General features: G+C 42.3%; 1 protein-coding gene across 1 annotated transcript in view; it reads left to right on the top strand.

Moving 5' to 3' along the window:
* Positions 1-24,861, top strand: part of ST18 (ST18 C2H2C-type zinc finger transcription factor) — a 367,593-nt gene that overhangs the window by 222,644 nt on the left and 120,088 nt on the right. Inside the window, exons 13-16 of the mRNA XM_029587185.1 lie at positions 3,027-3,089; positions 3,184-3,264; positions 7,260-7,481; positions 13,596-13,684. Of these exons, the coding sequence (XP_029443045.1) occupies positions 3,027-3,089; positions 3,184-3,264; positions 7,260-7,481; positions 13,596-13,684 (455 nt within the window). The remainder of the gene's footprint in view (positions 1-3,026; positions 3,090-3,183; positions 3,265-7,259; positions 7,482-13,595; positions 13,685-24,861) is intronic.

The following is a 24,861-nucleotide window of genomic DNA, read 5'->3' as shown; positions in this document are numbered from 1 at the left end:
CCAAATTACTACGCCATGACAGCCCCCCTAAGTGCTCTTACCTGCAAGGGCATCAACACTAAAGAGTGGCCACCAAAGATATTGAAGCTTTTCAGAAATTAAAGAATACCTTTGTTGATAAGCCTTGCCTATGTTATGTAACCTATGTTTGAACTTGATGATACATCTGAGAGATCATAAATTGCTTGGATCAATAAATACAAACAATTGGATAACAAAAAACTTTCTTTTGTCCCACTTTTGCTGTTTTTATAAACTGAGAGGCAATCATGGATCACATATTTCTGGTCAGAAAACAGAGCTTTACAGCACTCAGAAGCTGTGTTGGCAAAACATTGTTTCTCTCAGCTTTTCCTCTCAGCTGTAACCATCTATCACCGCTCAGCCTATCAGCTGTAGCTGAATTGTCTCTCAGCCTGACCTCACTGCCTCACAGCAGCAGCACATTAACCCCACCAGTTCCGGCAGCTAGTGGATGTAGAACGCTGCACTGTTATGCTGCCACCTGTTGATTGCCTTAAAATCATTAGTAAATAAGGAGTATTTAAAGGGAAAGAGTTTCACAGGGCAGATAAATTATGTCCTTAACAGCTAAAATGCCAATTTCACCGCAGTGAATAATTTGAACCCACAGACTTGCAAGCTGATTTTTAAGATGAAACTCCCCATGGAAATTCCCTTTAAAGATATGCTGACCAGCTATTGCTGTGGGGATCTCTTACTCTGCATACTTTGCAGGTGCAAGTATATGGAGTAAAGAATACACCAGGATTTAAAAAAAAAAAAAAAAAAAAAAAAAGAAATGCTGGTACATACTTTAGCTGGTCTGCCCCAGCACTGCCCTGTCTCCACTGTTATTCCCTACCGGGGAGGCAATTTTTAAAGGGATTTACCTGCAGAAATTCCTTTTAAAATTGTCCCACTATGAGTTCAGTGTTTATTACTCTGTTATCTTTTTAATTAATCTCAAAGGGATGATTAATGTGACTAGTTCTTTCCATTAGCAGGAAACTCTCTTTTCCTTAAAATTAAAGGAACGGTCTACCTGGGGAAAATGTGAGGGACATTTGTATTGTTTTCTTTTTTTCCCCATGTTTAAGTCCCACTTCATGGTCGCGGTCCTAGTGGCAATTTTGTTTGCAAACTCCTGAAAGGACAACACCACAAAAAGCAATCCATAGCATTACTGGACAAATTTCCTTGGGGCTTTGCCTGAGAATCATCATGTGGAGGGCAGTTTTCATAGGTAGTTTCCTTTTCAAAATTGACTATAAGGGCAATTTTGCACCTACTTTACCTGTGGGTAGCAGAACATGGACAAAACAACATGAGGTCAATATTCAAAGTCATTTAGGCAGAAGTTATCCATCCAAATGGCAAGTTGTATATTCAGTAGTTGTCGTAAAAAGTAAAACTTTTATTTCATTTTTCTTTTTTCTTTTTTTTTGGAGGGGGGGGGATTTTTTACCCATTCATTTTATTTCTTCTAATGTTTATTTCATTTATTTAGTTTAAAAATATAAAATAATCACTATAAAATTGGGAAAAAAATAAAGAAATAGGACTTCCTGAGGCCACCCATCCCTTCCACCCAAAAAAATACCAGAACTTGGATCCTCCCCTGCCCCCACTTACCCATTCTCGGGGTGATCCAATGATGATACCTAGACCCAAGCCAAAGCCTCAGCCTTGCATAGGCCTATAAAAGGTTCAGGCTTGGAGGCCTAGTCTCAAAGCTGGGGCTTAGGCCTAGGCCAAGGCCCAGGTCAAGACCCAATGCTGGGGCCCAGTTCGAAGGCCAGGTCCCGACGCCTCAGCCTAGGTCAGGGCCTGAGCCAGAGGTGGGTCCAATGCATGGACCTTGGCCCAAGCCCAAGCTGACGCCATATACCAAAATGACATTCTCCATTGAGGAGGATGTGCCGGAGTTAATTTACTCTGGTGCATCCCCAGCAGATAGTGTCATTTGAAGATAGAAGAAAGATGAGGAAGAGGACCTCTGGGCCTGAACCTGAGCTTGGAACAAGGCCCAGGCATTGGGACCTGGCCTCCAAGCAAAGACACGGTGTTGGGCTGAGACCCAGGCATCGAGATTTGACCTCTGCTCTGAGTCCTGGAACCAGGACCGAGCCTCTGAGCTGGTTCTGGTTGGATTCGAATGACCCTCACCACCACCATCAGATACTAAAAGTGTGACCAGGAGGGGGTCAGACTGGGAAGGCCCAGGCACCTAATGTGTGGATCAGGGTGCCTAAGATGGAGGATTCAGAGGGGGAGGAGGTCTATTGTTTCAAAGGGGTGGAGTTGGGAAGGGGGGAGAGGCCTTGGCCACATGAGTTCTAAAATATATTATTTTTAATTTAGTGCCTTGGGTCTGCTTATAGAGGCAACGGAGTGTGAGACAAGAATCTCACAAGATCCTCTGTGGGGTTATAAATGTTGTGGGGGGTTGGGGTTGTTTAGGCAAATTGGGCGCTTTAACAAGATGGAGGCCTTGGGGAAAGAAGATACCATCATGCGACATTTAGGGGCCTACTAGCCTCCAGTATTTTTCCAGGCAGTATTTTGCTGCAGGGGAAAATACTGTGCAGTTTCATAATCTACAGTACTGAATACCTCAGCTTAGTAAACTCCTAGTTATTTTCCTTCTCTGGAGAAAAATATCATGGCTTAGTAAATGGCCCCCCTTAATGAGCATTTTCAGTGTTTTGTATAGCTTTGCCCTTTCCATAGCAGCAAATCAGTTTAGATTCAAAATATATTGGTGAATGATTTGAACACTAATGATGTAGCTGCTTAAAAAAATTAGGATTCATTTAAAAATAAATAAACAAACAGATTGTGAAACATATTAAAATACTTGATATCTGCTCCTGTACAGCCTACACTTTCTAAAAGCAGTTGGTCTCTAACCTTCTCTGCCACAACAGACTGTTTGTTCAGCAAAATCCATTGTTGCTTTATAGAGTACAGGACAACTCTTCAGTGGGGTTTGTTTACAAATGGAAGTTATCTCTTTCTATTAGGTGCCCAACACCTGGCTGCGATGGCTCTGGTCATGTGACTGGAAACTATGCTTCCCACAGAAGGTAAGATTAGGCTTCCTGGTGTGGGCGTAGGTGGATAAGAAAATAAATGTCAATGAACTTCAGTAATTCTTCCATTATATTGTATTCCTTCCAGTTTGTCAGGGTGTCCCCGTGCCAGGAAAAGTGGGGTCAAAATGACCCCTACCAAGGAAGAGAAAGAAGACCTTGACCTCAAGTAAGTGGAAAAGCAAGGTCTTATCAACTAAAACTATGATGATGCTTCTTTTTTTAAAACATTGAATTTTCTTCATAATTGTTGAACAATTAAAGAAATTACATGGGGTTAAAGTGAAATAAATAATATTTAGCTTAAAAGATGATGCTTCTCGCTGCTTTAGTTCCATATTAGCAGAAGGCTAAATATTGTTACTGCCCAACACAGCAGCTCTTCCATAATTCACTGATTAGCAGATGATCAAGAAACCCCCACACTATTACACATCATGTATTTATAGCAGTAGTTTGTTTACGTATACTATACATACCTTAATGTGTTAAAGCTGCCACTGCATGGCTTCAGTACTATAAGTGAAACAAATCTTACTTTACAAAAAACAAAGGAGTCCGTATTCAGATGTTTCTTTTGGCTAAAAGAGAGATGCATCAAGCCAGGGCTCTAAATGCACAGTAAACAGCGTATATTGTGCGATATAGCCCTATCTCAGTGATAGTGTGTGATATATACAATATTTGGCATAGCCCAGCCCAGATTCTCTACCCTATTACAATGAGATGCTTTGCATATGATCTGCATGCATGAATTTTGCAAATCCATGCAAAGCAGCTCATTAATAGGCAATCAAATGTTAATAACTTAAGGGTCGATTTTTAAAAGGCGCGTGGGTGTCCAAGTGTGTGCGGTTCCCGGCATGCATGCATGGACGCGGCTATTTTATAACATGCACACGTCAACGCACGAATGTTATAAAACATGGTTCCCGTGCGCACATACCTGCCAGATTTTAAAATCCGCATGTGCGGGCGGGTTGAGACTCATGTGCGCAGGGGAGGAATTTTATAAACCACGTGCAGTGACGTGATCGGACCTTTGCCCAGTTCCATCCCAGTCCGCTGCAATTAAGGAATGGACTGGGAGGAATCTTTCCTTTATCCCTTCCTACTCTGCCTCCCTTTTCCCCTCTCCTCCCTGACCCCTAAACTTACCCTAACTCATCTAAATTTTTTTGTTTTTATACTTACGTGGTCTAAGGAGTAGATATAAGTCATGTGCGCCGGCCAGCTGCCGTGCGCACTTCCCTGGGACAGGGCCTAATGGCCGCTGTCCTGGCCAGCCTCCGCCCTGCCCCGCTCCAGCCAGACCCCACCCCTGGCCCACCCCTTTCCTTTGGTCCGACACTTCCGTACATATTGGGTGTGATGCGCGTGGCCGGGCCCTTTCGAAAATGCGAACATCAAGTGCAGGGCTCGGCCACGCGCATAACCCCCAGATTTTATGCACACAGGGGTTTGAAAATTCGGGCTTTAATGCAGCCAGCTTAAAAAGTTGCTAGCCACATTAAATTAACTATACCTAATAAGGTAACGGTAAACTAACGCGGTAACCTTGGGACCCTAACATACATGTGTATGCATGGGGGTCAAAGCTGATCCGCTGCTAGAAACATAGAAAAAGACCATATGGCCCATCCAATCTGCCCATCTATTGAATTAATTTAACTCTATAATTCTCATCACTTCCTTAGAGATACCCTGTTTTTATCCCATGCTTTCTTGAATTCAGATCATGTTTTTGTCTCCACCACTTCCACTGGGAGGCTGTTTTACACATTCACCACCCTCTCTCTAAAGAAATATTTTCTAAGATTACTCCTAAGTCTATCCCCTTTCATTCTAGAGCCTCCTTTCTATTGAAAAGGCTCACCTCCTGTGCATGGAAAGCTTTGAGATATTTGAATGTCTCTAGGGTATACATGTTTAGATCTTTACGTCTATCCCCATATGCTTTAGAAAGAAGGCTACTGACCATTTTAGTAGCCACCCTTTGGACCGACTCCATCATGTTTATAACTTTGTTAAGGTTCGGTCTCCAGAACTGTACATTGTATTCTAAGTTAGGTCTCACCAGGAACCTATACAGGGCAATATCATCTCCCTTTGTCTGCTGACCATTTCTCTCTCTATGCAGCCAAGGATCTTTCTGGCTTTTACAGTCACTTTATCCAGTGTTTGACCACATCAAGATCAACAGTTACCCCCAGATCCCGCTCTTCCTTTGTATTCAGAGGAAATTCACCTCCAATACTGTACCTTTCTGTTGGATTTTTGCTTCCTAAATGCATTACTCTGCATTTTTCAGCATTAAATCTTAGTTGCCAGACGTTAGACCATTCCCTGAGTTTTTCTAGATCCCATCTCATGTTTTCCACTCCTTCCTGGCTAACCACCCTGTTACAGATTTTGGTATCGTCCACAAAAAGACAAAGCTTTCCGGCAACCCTTCTACTATGTCACTTACACAAATGTTGAGAAAAACCGGTCCCAGGAACAATCCCGAGGCACACTGCTAGCAACAACCCCCCTTCTCAGAGAAAACCATTTCCTTTATCCCTTCCTACTCAGCCTCCCTTTTCCCATCTCCTCCCTGACCCCTAAACTTACCCTAACGCATCTAAATTTTTTTGTTTTTATACTTACGTGGTCTAAGGAGTAGATATAAATTGTGTGCGCCGCCCAGCTGCCGTGTGCACTTCCCTGGGACAGGGCCTAATGGCCCTTTGTTGCCTCCCATTCAGCCAGTTTCTAACGCAGCCAGTCACTTTAAAGGCACACAATTTATTTATAAGTCTTCTGTGTGGAACCGTATGAAAGGCACTGCTGAAATCCAAGCAATCTATGTCTAGTGCTCTCCATTGATCCAACTCTCTGGTCACTCAATCAAAGAAATTGATCAAATACATCTGACAAGATTTACCTCTGCTAAAACCATGCTGCCTCGCATCTTGCAATTCATTGATTTCCAAAAATTGCACTATCCTCTGTTTTAGCAGCGATTCCATTAGTTTGCTCACCACAGAGGTCAGATTAACTGGACTGTAGTTCTCAGCCTCCTCCTTACTTCCATTTTTATGAATAGGAACCACATCCATCCTTTTCCAGTCTTCCAGAACTACTCCAGACTCTAAAGAAGCATGAAAAGGTCAGCCAGCGGAGCTGCCAGGACATCTCTAACTTCTCTTAGTACCCTCGGATGTATCCCATCCGACTCTACTCCCTTATTTACTTTAAGTTTAGTTAGCTCCTCACGAACCCACTGTTCTGAAAATTGATTGAGGTTTATTTACCTCACTTCCAATCTTATTTGTATTTGTTTTATATGGTCCTGTTCCAGACCCTTCTACTGTGAACACAAAACAGAAATATTTGTTACGCAATTGTGCTTTTTTCTCATCAGTCTCTACATATTCCTCCCCTTCCCTCTGAGTTTCACAATGCCACTTTTGCACTTCCTTCCTTCTATCAATGTATGATTGTGGTTTGGGGGCCTTACGTGTTGATAGGAGACACAAAGGGCTTCGCCTCCCTCCATCATTAAATGTTATTTTGCCAGCTCTGAAGGCACAGTAACATTTAATATCTAGTTCAGACTAGATATTAAATTTTAGGCTTTAGTGGGCCTATGGTAAGCAGCATGTGGAGGAAAGCATACCTAATTTGCACGTGTTCTCTCATTTACAGCATATGTGGGTATGTGCTAATTTTAGTACATGCCTGCTAAAGTCCTCTGATCCCAGCTTAGCATGCATGCTAGGGCCTGAATGCATAATCCACTATTCTGAGTACATGCTTAATGGCCTTAGTGTGCATGCTCATCTTTAGTGTGCAGACCCCAAACTATGGGAAATATTAGCATGCCTTTCAATATGTTACCATTGTTAGTGGAAATAACAGGAAATTTGTCTTTCCAAATAAACTGACAAAGAAACAAATGGTTACATTCTATAAGCAAATCATTAATTGCAATTTTAGTTACCTGCATCGAAAAGGAATGAGTTTCTTTGTCTAGAAAGTAATTCAATAAAGTAACCACTAACTTTGCAACACTGAAAATCACCACCTTCAATTACTACTGTGTACTTGTAAATCAGCAATGCTGGAAGTTTCTCCATTTGGCCAGTAATTAAACAGACACTTTTGCTGCATTTTCCATAGATGTCCAGTGGTCGGGTGTGACGGCCAAGGTCACATATCAGGTAAATACACCACTCACCGCAGTGCTTCTGGTTGTCCCCTGGCTGCCAAGAGACAAAAGGAGAGTCCCCTTAATGGATCCACACTGTCCTGGAAACTGAATAAGCAAGAGCTGCCACACTGTCCTCTGCCAGGCTGCAATGGACTGGGGCATGTCAATAATGTGTTTGTCACTCACAGAAGGTATCCATCTTTGTTTCCTTTTTTTAAAATCTTTTTTTGAACAAACAGAATAACCTGAACAAAAAATACCACAGATATTGGGCCTATGCACTACGGTCATTTAGCATGCAAAAAAGATAGTGTACAAGATACTAATGGCTTGGCATGCATGGGAAATTGGCCCCACAACATGTTAGCATGTACCCACATATAAATGAAGCAAAGCCAGATGCAAATTAGGATTTAGTGGGCACGTATAAAATAGCATGGTATGCTCTCCTGTATGTGTTATTTTGTGTATGCCTGCTCAGGCCTAACATTTAACAGCTGTCAAATATTTAGCATGAACACCGAGTGTTAAAATCTGTTATGTTAACCAATCCAAAGTAAAAGAATTCTTTCGAACATGATATTTCATCCCCCAACAAAATTGGTCTCCTTCTCCATGAATGCCCTAGGTCTCCCACTAATCCATGTCACAAGCACTTGATCCATATCCCAACACCCCTGATTCATGATTTGCCCCCCCCCCCCCCATGAATGGTATGACCCCCTTTCCTTCCTAATTCATGCTCTAACCATCCTGTACAAGCCCCAATCTAGGCCCTGCCCCAATATCAAGGCCCCTCCACCATTAGGCCCCTGATCTATCCCTTACTGAAGCTCCTCCAACATTATGCCCTGATTCAAAATGAAGACCAACCTCTTTCCAGAAAGCTGCCCTCAAAATCAAGCCCTGACCAATATGAAAGCCCAACCCACCTCCCCATACACACTCACATGAAGCTCAATCCCCCTGAAACCATTTCTCCTCTATCCATCCTGAAATGAGTCTCTTACCATTCTGGAGAATCCCAGAGTTCACCGATAGGATGGTTATCACCAATAGGATGGTTATCACTTTTACATAGTATTGTCACTAGGTGTCATCTTTTGGCAGTTGCAGCATTGCCGAAGGGAGGGCTTTGATGTCAATCCTGTTAGTGAATATTGGGATCCTCTGGAATGGTAAGAGATTTCATAAGAACATCAGAAATGCCATAATGGGTCAAACCAAAAGTCCATCAAGCCCAGCATACTGTCCCTAGCAGTGGCTAATCCATGTTATAAGTACCTGGCAGGATCCCAAAAAATAGACCCAATCCTCACTCATAACCAGGGATAAACAGTAGCTTTCTTACATCTATATGGCTAATAATCATTTATGAACTTTTCTTCCAGGAATTTGTCTAAACCCTTTTTAAATCTAGCTATTCTAACCGATTTTACCACATCCTCTGGCAACAAATTCCACAGTTTACTTGGATGCTATCTGGGTGAAAAAGATTTTTCAATGATTTGTTTTAAATGTGCTACCTATCAGCTTTATGGAGGATCCCCTAGTCCTAGTACTATTTGAAAGGATAAATAACTAGAGATATGCAGCGATACTGCACTTCAGTTTGGGCTTTGTTTTCGGCCCGCAGCAGGACATTTTGTTTTTCCCAAGGTTCGGGCTTTTTTTTTTGGGGGGGGGGGGGAGACGCCGATTTTCGGGTTAGTGCGCGCTAACTCCTGTTAGCGCACACTAACATTTTTATGTTAGTGTGCACTAACAAGAGTTAGCACGCACTAACAGGAGTTAGAGTGCACCAACTCCTGTTAGTGCATTTGGTTCTCCCAAACCAGGACGAATTAGACAATTTTGTTGAAATTTTCTAATTTGTGAAAATGAATGCACATCCCTATAAGTAACTGTTTCCTATTTTCCTCCCTATGAAAGATTGTTTAGACTTCTATCATACCAACTCTCAGTTGTCTTTTCACCAGACTGAAGAGCCCTAACCTGTTTAACCTTTCCTAATAGGAAAGTCATTCCAACCATTTCATTATTTTGGTTGTCCTTCTCTGAACCCTTTCTAGTTATACTATATCTTTTTAAAGATTTGGTGACTAGAACTTCACACAATACACTAGGTGCAGTTGCACCATGGATCGATGCAGAGGCATTATGATATCCTCTGTTTTATTTTCCATTCATTCCATAATAATACCTAACATTCTATTTGCTTTTTTGACCACTACCTCATGCTGGGCAGAAGATATCAAAGTATTTTCCACAATGACTCCAAGAACGGTTTCCTGTGTGGTGTCGTATTGTATGAAACCCAGCATCATGTACCTATGGTTTGAATTATTATTTTCTATATACATCATTTAGCACTTGTTCAAATAAAATTTCATGAACCATTTAGACATCCGATTCCCCAGCCTCAGAGGGTAGTTTTGGGAATTCCTCACAACTAGCTCATAACGCAATAATTTTGTGCCTTCTGCAGATTTGATCACCTCACTCATTTCCCCCTTCTGTTTATTTATTTATTTATTTATTATTTAATGTATTTAGTTCACACCTTTTCATTGTAGATCAAGATGAGTTACATTCAGGTACTGTAGATAATTTCCCTGTCCCCAGAGGTCTCACAATCTAAGGACCAGATTCATTCAGGCTTTTCTCCCATTTTGTGTCTATGGGAAAAACCCAGTGAATCAGATTCTAACCCCTAAATTCATCAAAATGCTACAAATATAGCAGTAATAGCACCTGTGATTTAAAAAAAAAAAATGGGCATAGTTAGGCAAATTTCCTATTTTCCGCATCCACAATTTCCACAAAGTATGATATAGTATCACAGCACACATCATTTTGTGTATGGCACACTATTTGGTTTATGTATATACCAGCTGCCTCTTGAGAGAGTGTGAGCACATTGTAATAAGGAGAATAAGACTCTACAAATCGATTTTAAAAACTGCGTGCCAATTTTATAACATGCACGCGGCTGATTCTCTCATGAGGGATTTTGTTAAATGCTTTCTGAAAATTCACTGTATCAACTGATTCACCATTGTTCACATGTTATATTAACTTCTTCAAAATAATCTAACAAACTTGGAAGGCAAGACTTCCCTAAATCTATGTTGTCTCCTCTTTCCTATTAATCTCTATCCAGATAGTCAGTAATTTTGATCTTCTCAAGAAAATTCTACCATTGTGCCCTGCACCAACATCAGGTTCACTAGTCTATAGTTTCCCAGATCACTCATGGAGCCCTTTTTAAAAATAAGTGTTTTATTGGCCACTCTTCAGTCCTCAGGTACAGTAGCTGATTTCACTAAGAAATTACAGATTACTTGTAATAAGTCTACATTTCATTTTTTAGTTCCTTCAGAATTCTGGGATGTATATCATCCAGTCCCTGTGATTTCTTAACTCAAGTCATTTTACTCTATTACATCTTCTCAATACAGCATGATTTGATTAAGAACATAAGAACATAAGAAATTGCCATACTGGGTCAGACCAAGGGTCCATCAAGCTCAGCATCCTGTTTCCAACAATGTCTAATCCAGGCTACAAGTACCTGGCAAGTACCCAAAAACTAAGGGGTAGATTTTTTTAAAAAGCGCGTTCGCGTGCTTTTGTTCGCGCTCCAGGCGCAAACCAATGTATGCTGGATTTTATAAGATACGCACGTGGCCGTGCATATCTTCTAAAATCCTGGATTGGCGCACGGAAGGCTGCCGATTTTGGGCAGCTGGCGGGCGCCGAGCCGCGCAGCCTGTCTCCGTTCCCTCCGAGGCCGCTCCGAAATCGGAGCGGCCTCGGAGGGAACATTCTTTCGCCCTCCCCTCACCTTCCCTTCCCTTCCCCTACCTAACCCACCCCCCCCCCGGTCCTATCTAACCCCCACCCCTACCTTTATCCACGGATTTACGCCTCCCGGACGGAGACGTAAATCCACGCGTGCCAGCGGGCTGCTGGCGCACCGAGACCCGACCCGGGGGCGGTTCCAGAGGGCACGGCCATGCCCCGGAATGCCCCGGGCTGAAACCACGCCCCCGGGCCCGCCCCCGAAACGCCGCATTGTTCGGCCCCACCACCGACATGCCCCCTAAAAAAACCCCCGGGACTTACGCGCATCCCGGGGCTCTGCACGCGCCGGCGGCCTATGCACAATAGGCGTGCCGGCGCGCGAGGGCCCTGCTCGCGTAAATCCAGGCGGATTTACGTGAGCAGGGCTTTTAAAATCCGCCCGTAAGTGTATTCCATGCTATTGATGCTAGTAATAGCAGTGGCTATTTTCTAAGTCAACTTGATTAATAGCAGGTAATGGACTTCTCCAAGAACTTATCCAAACCTTTTTAAAATCCAGCTACACTGACTACACTAACCACATCCCCTGGTAATAAATTCCAGAGTTTAATTGTACGTTGAGTGAAAAAGAATTTTCTCTGATTCAGTTCCTCTGAATGATTGCCCTCAGTGAAGGTTTCCAGCACGGTATTTCCCCAATACCCTCCTCAGCAAACACCAAAGCAATGAATTTATTTAGTTTCTCTGATATGGTCTTGTCTTCCCTGAACACCCCTTTTACTTCTCAGTCATCTACTGATCTAACCAACTCTATTTTGAGTTTTGCCTTTCTGGTAAGCTTCTTTTCAGATTTTTTTTGGCCTGCCTTATTAATGCTTTGCATCTAATTTGCTAGTGCTTATGCTCTTTCCTATTTTCTTCAATTGGATCCAACTTACAGTCTTTGAAAGATGTCCTTTTGGCTTTGATAGCCTCTTTGACCTCCTCATTTAACCATGCTGGCAGTCATTTGATCTTCTTCCTACCTTTTCTAATTCATGGAATTCATTTAGTCTGGGCTTAACATAAGAACATAAGAAAATGCCATACTGGGTCAGACCAAGGGTCCATCAAGCCCAGCATCCTGTTTCCATCAGTGGCCAATCCAGGCCATAAGAACCTGGATTGACCACTGGATTGGCCACTGGCTTCCAAAATGGGGAAACGTTGGGGGTCCAGGGAGTTGTGATTTCATGTGTGTGTGGGGGGAGGGGAGGGGGTCCAGCCTTCATGAAGGGATTGGGCTTTTATTTTGATTAAGATGTTGATGTTTGGAGGGTTTCATGCTGGTTCAAGTCTTTGGGGATAGGGGTACTTCATGGGGGATCAGGTCTTCATGTTTGATTGTGGGTATAGTTTCACAGGTCATTCAGCTTTCTGTTGGGGGTTCTTCTTGCGTGGTCAGGCGTTCATGTAGGATTGGGCCATCATGTTGGGGGACCTTCATGTTAGCACAGGACGTTTCAGTGCATAGACTACTTTGTTTTCAAGAAATGCAATTCATATGTAAATGATTTGGGAAGAAATATATTCAGTACCTAAGAATATTCTGACAAATAATGGTCTTCTATACTTGCTGACTAAAGCTGAAAACAGAAATGCTTATGGAAGTGAAAGAATATTATCTAGCTCTAAGTTCCTGAAAACCTGGGGAACTCTTACTAATTAAACCTGATGCAGAGGGAATTATTATACCAAGTTGACTGTACATCCTAAATTGAAAAGTGAGGGAATCTAAGGAAAGAGGAATTAACATATACTGCTTGATGACCTCTTATAGCAGGATTTTACAAAAATGAATTTATTTTAATGTTTGTTTTTTAGTGCACTGTTTAGTGATCTTCCAGTGTCAGCTATTTATGCCATTTCTAATAAGTGTTTGGTCTCTGTGTAATGTAAAGAAGTGTTGTTTTTCTTGCTAGATATCTTTTTCCTCCTCCTCCTCCTCTTCCCTTTCCTCCTCTTAGAGCAAGGCTTCTCCAACCTGTCCTGGTGACCCCAATACTAGTTGGGTTTTCAGGGTACACACAATGAATATGCATGACACAATATTTCACACACTGGAGATCCAGTATATGAAAATTTATCTCATGTATAGGCATTGCCTAAAATCCTGAAACCCCCAACTGGCAGGGGGACCCCGAAAACAGGTTTGAGACGCCCTGCCTTACAATAGCAAGCTTTCTACAGTCCTCCTGCCAGTCATTCTACGTCTACTGGCCATGGGAGATAAAGGTTTAACTGAGCAAAAAACAAAATTCCTGGCTGTTTCTCAAGCCTGCCATTATGCTAGTCAACCTAAAATTCATCAAGGAATGAAAACAGAACATACGACCTCTGAAAACTATAAAGAACTGATTGTGCGACAGACTGAACACAGCATCCAAAGGTGATATTACAATTCAGCTGTTTTCTTTTCTGAATACCCTTACCTGTTTTACATCACATGTTTCTTTTAGTTTGTCTGGGTGTCCTCTGAATGCACAAGCCATAAAAAAGGGAAAATTCTCAGAAGAGCTGATGACTGGCAAACTTAAAGCAAGTGGTGGTAAGATGATGATATTTAAAGTAACTATTATTTCATAGCCAAGAATGGGTTAGATGTGTGAGAAGTTGTGCTCTGTATTTTTAAAAGTAAGGTAGGATACATTGTATAGCAGAAGGAACAGAAAATGTGACATGCAGCATAATTAGTAAGATGTCTAGATCTACCTAAGTGAAAATCCTGCCCTGCTGAGTGCCTACATTTAGATGCCTAAAAATGGGTGGGGAAATAGGTGGATTTAGTTTGGGGAGCTGATTTTCAGCAGTAGGTGCCTAATTTAAATAGCCAAAACTAAGCACAGGACTAGCACGCTACCGGTGCCACAAGCTGTTATCCTGCCCCCCCCCCCCTCCCCCAACTCCCGGAGTTTCAGTCCTATTCTTCCCACCACCTAATATCATGAAGATTCTTTGGAGACCTACCACTCTCTTTCCAAGAAGATAATAGCAACAGGCAGCATAATTCAATGTAGGTTAGCAATACCACCAGGAGGGAGATCATGTCCATCCTGCCAATGGAGATGCTCTGGAATTGTAAGTGGAGGTTTCGGAGGGGTAGCAGGATTGTCTTGCAGCAAAGGGAAGGGAAGACAACCAGAGAATCTTCATGAAACCAGGCAGTAGGAGGAAGGGGTTCACAGTTCCAGGGGAAGGAGGAGTCATAGCACCTGCAGAAGGTGGATGGAGAGTTTCACCTTAGCTGTGATTTTCAGCCAAAGGTGAGCTGTGTAAATTTAGGTGGCCAAATGTTGACTTCCTAACTTTAGAAAATGATCAGCCATATTTCTTGGCACCTAGATTTACTTGAAAACTCTCCCAAAGCTAAGCTACGTAGATGAGGTGCTTAGCTTTGGATGAAAATTGGCTGAGTCATTAAGGTTCATGCAAAATGTCTAACACACCATTTTTATGTTTGCATGCTAGCATTGCCCTTAGCAGCCTAGTAACTAATTTAAGGTTAGATCTTTAAAGCAATCTATTTATCACAGTTTAGCATTTGTTTCAAATTGTTAATGATGATTAGTCTGCATGAATGCTAAGTGATAGTGGTCTTTATTGAGTTACCCCTAAGAAGGAGAAATTCTGGGGGAGTAATCCAGTGTATGCATTGTATAAGAACACTTAAATGTGTGGGGCATTGGCCATATTGTACTGCACCTATAACTTTTCCATTGGAGATATTTTCAGATTGAAATTTCCAATGGCACTCTTATCAAAAACTGATTTAAGTAATTTACAAAAACTGGGCAGGTTCAAGATATAAGCTACCTAAGGATCTTCTTGGTATTGTCCATTTTGTTTTTTCTTTTATTGGCACTTTTATGTTTGTGCAATTATGCTGCATATACTTAGTATGTTGTATTATATTTTATGTATTTTATAATTACATTATACCTCGCCTGGTGTGCTTTTGGTTCTATAGGCAAGAAATAAATAAATAAAGTTCCATCTATATTATGCTCTGCCCACAAATAAATGAAACTTGAAATATTTATAGTTCGAAGTTTATTGCCAAGTTTGATAAAATAAAAACCAATTATATCCTATATTAAATGAAAACACAAATCAGAGGCCCCACATGACTTTTTAGTCTAGATCTTATTCAAAATTGTATTACACAGCAGCTTTGTTACGGTATGTGTGACTCTCATTATCCCTGTCTTGGTGTGTAGAGTTGCTGTCCTGACATCACCATTATCTAGAACTGGGCACAGGTAATACATTAAGCCTCTGCCCAGTACAATATGGGCTTGAAGTAGAAATACAAAATGCTTGTCTACACTTCAGTCAGCAGTTCAGCCTCAGTTTAAATATAATCAGAATCATTTATTTGTCCCAAGGGAGGAGGAATAGCCTAGTGGTTAGAGCAGTGGGCTACAGACCATGAGATCAGGGTTTGAGTCCTGCTGTTGCTCCTTGTGACCTTGGGCAAATCGCTTTACCCTCCACTGCCTCAGGTACAAACTTAGGGGGTCATTTATCAAAATGCGATAAGGCGTTTTCGCATGCGAAAAGCCCTGTTAACGCATGCGATATGCCTTTAACGCATGCGATAGGCCCTTACCGCATGCGAAAACGTGTTTAACGCATGCGATCACACCATATTGTATGGTGCGATTCAAATTCAGAAAATAGGAGGAGTTAGGGGCGGAGAGTGGGCTGGGTTAGCCTGTCTGCAAAGAGCAAAGGGCAATGAAACCTTACCGCATGGTCACGGCAGCTATCGCACAGCCATAATGCCGATTTTAACTACACCTCTTTAAATTGCGTTAGGCTGTGCGATAGCTGCCGTGACCGTGCGGTAAGGTTTCATCGCCCTTTGCGATGTCTCCCATAAGTGGAGATTTCAGGTGAATTGAAGGGTCCAGAGCCCTGGGGAGAGAGAGAGCGAGAGAGAGCCTGGCCATAATGTCATTCCCATAGGTAGGTATTTGTATCCCTATGGTAGGCCCACCTAGTAACTCGAGGTGGGGATTAGGTAATCCCCACCTCGAGTTACTGTAGGGGGTTAGTGTAGGGGTTAGGGACCACTTTGACATTCTATGTGACACCTACGAACAGAACAGTGGTCTCTTGTGAAGATTTGATGGCCATCAGAGTGATGAGATTTGGGCAAGGTTCTCTCAAGCTAGGTTGAGAGAACCTTGCCCAAATCTCATCTTGGAGTGAGTTTCCTCACTCCGAAGGCCATCAAATCTTCACAAGAGACCACTGTTCTTGAGGTATGAGGAGAATTGGGCCAATACAGAGCCAGATATACCAATGGAACACAGTCTTTAGAGAAGGATAGCATGATTACGAGTGTCAAATGCAGTGGAGATGTCAAGTAGACATAAGAGGTATGCTGAGCCTTGATCAAAACCCCACATCACCATGTCAAAGCTGGAGAGCAGCCGTAATTCAGTACTGTGATGCTTCCTAAATGCGAACTGGTATTGGTTGAGGGTATTATTATTAATGTCAATGAAGTTGCAGAGTTGACGAAGCACGGCTGTTTCTAATCCTTTGGCCATGAAAAATAGAGTGGAGATTGGGTGGTAATTGGAGATGATGGCATGATCGGCTGAATGGTTTTTTTTTTTAATTCTTTATTTTCAAAATATTTTTTTAACATATTACAGGAAAACCTCCTTACAGAAAAATCAATGTCCTTACAAAAGTATAATATTCTCAGATATACATATTTAACATCTTATATATAGAATGAATCTGGACTGGTTAGAGGAGGAAGATGTCACAGAATCTCTCTTAAGGGGGGGGCATAAAAATATTGCCATGAAGACTAGAATCAACTGTTAGAGTGGCAAATATCGGAAATGAGAAGGAGAGCAATCCTTTGCTACGAGTAATTGAAAACCTAATTGAAGAAATAAAGAAACTGACTGAAAGTAAACAAAAGTCTTCACCTCCACCTGAGAGGAGGCCAAGTAACTGGTATGACTGAGGGTTATGCCAGATGCTATAAGTCTATTGGAAATGATCCCTATGATCGTGCACGTTGAGATGATCCCTATGCTTGTGCATCTTGAACACCTGGACTATATCAGAAGCCTAGAGAACCACCTACTTGTTAGCGATGTGGAAAATTGGCCATATAATGAGATATTGCCAAAGTGAAACAATTCCCTTATCTACAGAAAAGGAAAAAGAAAAGACTTATGACTATGAGTCCTATAACTCTAAGATAGAAAGGAAAAAGTCTGTACCAAGGAATGAAAAGGAGGAGGAAAAGACACCAGATAAACCCAGTCCATCTATCTCAAAAGGAATAGTAAGCATTCTTTGTTCTTTAGACACCTCCCATAAACAAGTATGGAAGCAAAATGCTATTGGACCTAGTCCAATTATCATGGTAAATGCCAACGGCATTCCATTTTCCTGCTTATTAGACATAGGCTCTGAGGTAATCACAATGACTGTGAAATATTTTGCTGAAAACATTGACCAAACCAGATTCGGTAATGACAACTGGATTAACCTCACAGTTGCCAATGGTCTAGACATTCCTGTGATAGGTTGCATGGATGCTCAAATTGATTGGGACAAAGCATCTCTCATTACATAAGAACATAAGAAATTGCCATGCTGGGTCAGACCAAGGGTCCATCAAGCCCAGCATTAGGGATGTGAATCGTGTCCTCGATCGTCTTAACGATCGATTTCGGCTGGGAGGGGGAGGGAATCGTATTGTTGCCGTTTGGGGGGGTAAAATATCGTGAAAAATCGTGAAAAATTGTGAAAAATCGAAAAATCGCAAAACCGGCACATTAAAACCCCCTAAAACCCACCCCCGACCCTTTAAATTAAATCCCCCACCCTCCCGAACCCCCCCAAATGACTTAAATAACCTGCGGGTCCAGCGGCGGTCCGGAACGGGCTCCTGCTCCTGAATCTTGTTGTCTTCAGCCGGCGCCATTTTCCAAAATGGCGCCGAAAAATGGCGGCGGCCATAGACGAACACAATTGGACGGCAGGAGGTCCTTCCGGACCCCCGCTGGACTTTTGGCAAGTCTCGTGGGGGTCAGGAGGCCCCCCACAAGCTGGCCAAAAGTTCCTGGAGGTCCAGCGGGGGTCAGGGAGCGATTTCCCGCCGCGAATCGTTTTCGTACGGAAAATGGCGCCGGCAGGAGATCGACTGCAGGAGGTCGTTCAGCGAGGGTTCCGGCGCCTCGCTGAACGACCTCCTGCAGTCGATCTCCTGCCGGCGCCATTTTCCGTACGAAAACGATTCGCGGCGGGAAATCGCTCCCTGACCCCCGCTGGACCTCCAGGAACTTTTGGCCAGCTTGTGGGGGGCCTCCTGACCCCCACGAGACTTGCCAAAAGTCCAGCGGGGGTCCGGAAGGACCTCCTGCCGTCCAATCGTGTTCGTCTATGGCCGCCGCCATTTTTCGGCGCCATTTTGGAAAATGGCGCCGGCTGAAGACAACAAGATTCAGGAGCAGGAGCCCGTTCCGGACCGCTGCCGTTCCGGACTGCCGCTGGACCCGCAGGTTATTTAAGTCATTTGGGGGGGGGTTCGGGAGGGTGGGGGATTTAATTTAAAGGGTCGGGGGTGGGTTTTAGGGGGTTTTAGTGTGCCGGCTCACGATTCTAACGATTTATAACGATAAATCGTTAGAATCTCTATTGTATTGTGTTCCATAACGGTTTAAGACGATATTAAAATTATCGGACGATAATTTTTATCGTCCTAAAACGATTCACATCCCTACCCAGCATCCTGTTTCCAACAGAGGCCAAACCAGGCCACAAGAACCTGGCAATTACCCAAACACTAAGAAGATCCCATGCTACTGATGCAATTAATAGCAGTGGCTATTCCCTATGTAAACTTGATTAATAGCCGTTAATGGACTTCTCCTCCAAGAACTTATCCAAACCTTTTTTGAACCCAGCTACACTAACTGCACTATCCACATCCTCTGGCAACAAATTCCAGAGCTTTATTGTGGTTGAGTGAAAAAGAATTTTCTCCGATGTTTCTCCGATATATCTTCATTGTGAAGGATGATTTTTTGCAAGGTCAAGAGAAAGATGGGAAAATCTCTGGAATCCTAGGGACAAATGTGCTAAAAGAACTACAAGGATTCTTTAGCGATTTGAACCTCTGTGCAACCAACTCCTGGAACCAGTGGTATAAGGAAAATGTGTGCGCAGATGAAGGAACACAAGGAATATGAGGCCAGACCGGATCATCTTGGGTATGTAAAATTGACTGGGAGTAGAAGAAATACAATACCTCCTATGTCTGAAAAAATATCACAGGAATATGTCAAAGAATCTCTACTTTCCCAGCATATAAAGTGTTAGAATCTCCAACCAGTGATATAACCTTGCCCAATAGATTGTTGGTAGCAAAAGTCTTGGCCATCATGAAGGAAGGAGTAGTGCCTATTAGAGATGTGAATCGTGTGATCGATCGTCTTAACGATCAATTTTGGCTGGGGGGGGGAGGGAATCGGATCGTCGTGGTTTTGTTTTTTTAAATATCGTGTAAATCGTAAATCGGGGGAGGGCGGGGAAAACTGGCACACTAAAACAACCCTAAAACCCACCCCGACCCTTTAAAATAATCCCCCACCCTCCCGAACCCCCCCAAAATATCTTAAATTACCTGGGGTCCAGTGGAGGGGTCCCGGTGTGATCTTCCACTCTCGGGCCACGGGTGCGTTGATAGAAATGGCGCCGGCGCTACCTTTGCCCTGTCATAGGACAGGGCAAAGGTAGCGCCGGCACCATTTTGGTTCCTGTCCCCCGACATCACGAGCGTTGGAGATCTCTCCTGGACCCCTGCTGGACCCCCAGGGACTTTTGGCCAGCTTGGGGGGGCCTCCTGACCCCCACAAGACTTGCCAAAAGTCCAGCGGGGGTCCGGGAATGACCCCCTGCACTCAAATTGTGTTGCCATATTGCAAAATGGCGCCGGCCATACGGCCCTCTAAAGATAGAAATGTTCCAGTAAAAGTAAACTGGGACATATTAGATGGATGTCAGCAAGATGAATTGAGAGAGCTACTACATCTTTATCAAGATGTCTTCTCAAAAACAAACATTGACATAGATTATACAGAAGTTGTTACTCATAAAATTGATACTGAAAAAATGCAGCCAATAAAGCAAAGGCATTGATGGTTATCTCCACATATCTATGCGTAATTCCAGAAACATATAGGAGATCTGGTGCAACAAGGGATATTACACACAGTCACAGTCCATGGTCCTCACCTGCAGTTATTATAAAGAAAAAAGACCGAGGGTTAAGATTCTGTTGTGACTACAGGAAGTTGAATTCCATCACTGTGAAGAATAGAATACCTATCCTTTACCACGCATTGAAGAGTCATTAGATGGTCTAAGTAATGCCAAATACTTTTCTTCCCTGGATTTCATGTTAGGGTACTTCCAAGTTGTGATGCATTCTAAAGATGTGCCAAAAACTGCAGTCACCACCCCTTTTGGGACCCGGATGCCATTCAGATTGTGTAACATGCCTGCTACCTTCTCCCGGTTGATGCAGATAGTATTGAATGAGTATATCAGGTCTATCCTACTGGTATACCTGGACGAGATACTTTTTTTCACATCTGATTTTGAGCTCATCTTAAAAGACTGGAAATGGTATTCAAAAGGCTGAAAGAGAATGGCCTGAAGCTGAAACCCTCTAAATGCAGACTTCTATTTCAAGAGTCAAAATTTCTAGGACACAAGGTGTCCTAAGAGGGCATTACTACTGATTAGGATAAAACCAAAGTGTTGGAGGATTGGCCTGTTCCCACTAATGTAACGGATGTCCATTGATTCATTGGGGTCATGAGCTAGTACCACAGATTTGTTCCAGGATTTGCACAGTCAAGCCTCTGCATATGCTGATGGGATCACCAAGAAAGAATAAGAAACCCATTCCATTTCTGTGGAACGAAGCTTGCCAACAAGCCTTTGATTATACTGAGAAAGTACTTAACCACTGCACTAATTCTGGCATATCCAGACATTGAGAAAACATTAATCTTGACAACTCATTCCAGTCACTCAGGTTTAGGAGCCGTGCTAACTCAAATGCAAATGGGACAAGAGAGAGTGATCGCTTATGCCAGTCATGGCTTGCAAAATTCTGAGAGGAATGATAAATATTACAGTCCTTTCAAGTTAGAACTACTTGCTTTAAAGTGGGCTAAAACAGAAAAAATCAAGGAATATCTGTGCTAAAGAAAATATTTGGATTCAGATAGTGTACAGGCAGTAATTCAATGAGGGCTTCACAATTGGCTGAGTATCAGTTTGAAGTTCATAAGCCAGGAAGAGAGAATATAAATGCTGACATACTCTCTAGAATTCCTAAAACAGAGGAGCCAAAGCAGAAGAAGCAGATGACTTTCCAGATTTCTTGTCCATTCCAAATATAGAAGTATGAGGAGGCCCTAATCTGAAAGATAACAACATCAGGATTGAGTTTGAGAATCCCAGAGGAAAACAGTGTGTGATATCAAGTGAAAGAATTCATAAGAAAATTCCAACTTGATGCTCAGAGACATTGAGATCAAAAAGTTTCAAAGGAGAGACCCTGATTTAAACCCAATAATAATAGCTATATTGGGTGAGGTACATCTATAAATTGAAGATAGCACCAAAGAAAACAGGAAAATCTGGAGATAGTGAAGTAAACTGCAAGTGCAGAACAGATTGTTAACACAAGGGATATGTGGAGCAACGACAACTTGTTATGCCTAAGTGTTTGCAGAAAGATGTCTGATAGCAAACATACTCATGCTGGACACATGGCAGAGGAAAATACACTCAAGATGATCCACAGAGATTTATTCTGGCCTTCAATTCAACAGGATGTATGTCAGTGGGTGAAACAGTATACCCGGTGCAGACTTTCCCTCGAGAAAAAGCAGAAATGCAATGCTTCCATGCTACCTATCCATTAGAAGTCCTTGCCATTGACTGTACAGTTTTAGAACCAGGAGTAAATAAGATGGAAAATGTCCTCATAATGACATATATATTTATGAAATATACAATAGCTATTAGGGGTGTGCATTCGGATTGACCGCATTAGTAAAACGCTACTCATATTTTTTTTTAACTTAAAAAATTGATTCGACATAAACGATCGGATTTCCCACATATCCAACATAGATATGTTGGATATGTGGGAAATCGCGATTGTTGAGCCAAAATAAAAATATAAACCCCCTCACCCTCCTTAATCCCCCCCCCCCCCCCCCGACTTACCACAACTCCCTGGTGATGGAGCGAGGAGTGAGGACGCCATTTCTGCAATCCTTGGCGAGAAGCATGTGACGTCGGCGGCACGTCGAGTGACGCCGGCGTCACGTGATTCCCGGCGAGTTCGCGCCGGACGGCTCGTTCGGCCCAAAAAGAACTTTTGAACTCGCCGGGAATCACGTGACGCCGACGTCACATGCTTCTCGCCAAGGATTGCAGAAATGACGTCCTCACTCCTCGCTCGATCACCAGGGAGTTGTGGTAAGTCTGGGGGGGGGATTAAGGAGGGTGAGGGGGTTTAAATTTTTTTTTGCACATATGTACATATACCCAACTCATTGGATTTTTTTTATGTCCATATTGGCCGCAAGTGGGACCCCCTTTCGGACATAAGAAATATGAACATAAAATTTTGCTCTGCACATCCCTGATAGCTATGCCCACCAAACTGCCCTTACCACTGCTAAGGTGATCTCTAAGTATTGGATTATGAACTATGGAGCTCCCCAGAGATTACATTCTAACCAACGCAGAAATTTTGAATCTGAACTTATTTGTCAACTCTGCAAGTTATATGGAATCACTAAGAGCAGTACCACTGCTTACTTCCCTCAAGGGAATGGAATGTGTGAATGCTTTAATCACATATTTCATGACATGCTTCAATCTTTACCAAATGAAAAGAAGAAATATTGGGTGCAATATTTACCTGAATTTGTTCTGGCTTATAATTCTCACACTCATCAATATCACATAATCCCAAAAAAGAGGAAAGCTTAATGTTTTTATTTATATTCACAAAAATATTAACTTCACAATGTGTCCAAAAAATAAAATAAAACATCACACACACTCTCACTCATTCATTTAAAAACATTCGCATTGAGAGAGCACAACAGGTCAGCATGTATAAATCATTAACACAGTTATAGTATAACAAACACTTCCCTGTGGAACACTCCACTTACATACTTATTAACATTACATACGTTTATACAAATTACATTGCAAGCTGATGTCTCCTGTGTAACCTCTCTTGCGATTCTCTATTGTTGAAGTGGAATAAGACTGAATAGTCAACCCCGACAAGTGGCCCTTGTTTCGCCTTTGTTTGCTTCCTCAGGGGGACTTTGCCACTGAGAAAATCAAACGATATAGCATAAATTTCACTCCAAGGACACATGCTCCATTTATATATTCTCTTTCAAAATAATACCAAAACTATCCACTTCAAATATAAAGACTCAAATGACTCACCACACGGACGTCTATTTCTTTTCCACGCCCCTCATATAAAGTGCTTAATGTATTTCAAACTACTCGTTGTATGAACACCAGCTTATAATCTGAAAAATACCCATAGACATAATAAATAACTCCCAAGACTACCAAAAAATATTGGCATCCTCACGAGACCACCACCTCTAATACCCCCACTCACCTTAAAAAACGCTACCAAATAACCTCCCATATCGCTATACAAATCTCCTCGCAACTTGCTTCAACTTGAAGAAAATGTGGACGGAACGACTCCACCGTCAAACGTGTCTTCCGGGTTCTAACGTAACCATATTCACGGATCGCTTAATAACGCCCTGCTTTCATAGAGCTACTACAAAAACTCCCCAAAGTTTTATACAAAATCCTTAACAACCCCTCCCTTGTACGTCTCGCGGCGTACGCAACGCTCATCACACGCTCATTACGTACTCATTCATAAAAACTCTACCTCGCTACCACGACGTATTCTAAGGGCTCACGTCCCCAGAATGCGATCAATTACGTACTGCTTTATTTACAACCTAATTCATCATCACGTGTGACTCTACGCGCTGTAAACATTGTTATCCTTAACTAAGATTACCCCCTATAGATGATATCTAAAGACATCCACAATTTAGCATGACAATAATATAACATATATCTAAAACTATATGCCAAAATCTTTATGACTAAGTCAACCTATACAACTCGACCTTTGCTGAACCGCTCTAATAATAAGCACCAACTAGGTTGATACATTCCTTTTTGGTTCAATATAGTGAGGTACACATTGTAACAACAGTCTGTTAGTTGGTGCTTATTATTAGAGCGGTTCAGCAAAGGTCGAGTTGTATAGGTTGACTTAGTCATAAAGATTTTGGCATATAGTTTTAGATATATGTTATATTATTGTCATGCTAAATTGTGGATGTCTTTAGATATCATCTATAGGGGGTAATCTTAGTTAAGGATAACAATGTTTACAGCGCGTAGAGTCACACGTGATGATGAATTAGGTTGTAAATAAAGCAGTACGTAATTGATCGCATTCTGGGGACGTGAGCCCTTAGAATACGTCGTGGTAGCGAGGTAGAGTTTTTATGAATGAGTACGTAATGAGCGTGTGATGAGCGTTGCGTACGCCGCGAGACGTACAAGGGAGGGGTTGTTAAGGATTTTGTA

Source organism: Rhinatrema bivittatum, chromosome 2 (genome assembly GCF_901001135.1).
Source record: "Rhinatrema bivittatum chromosome 2, aRhiBiv1.1, whole genome shotgun sequence".
NCBI classification, from domain to species: domain Eukaryota; kingdom Metazoa; phylum Chordata; class Amphibia; order Gymnophiona; family Rhinatrematidae; genus Rhinatrema; species Rhinatrema bivittatum.
This window is presented reverse-complemented; position numbering and strand designations above follow the sequence as displayed.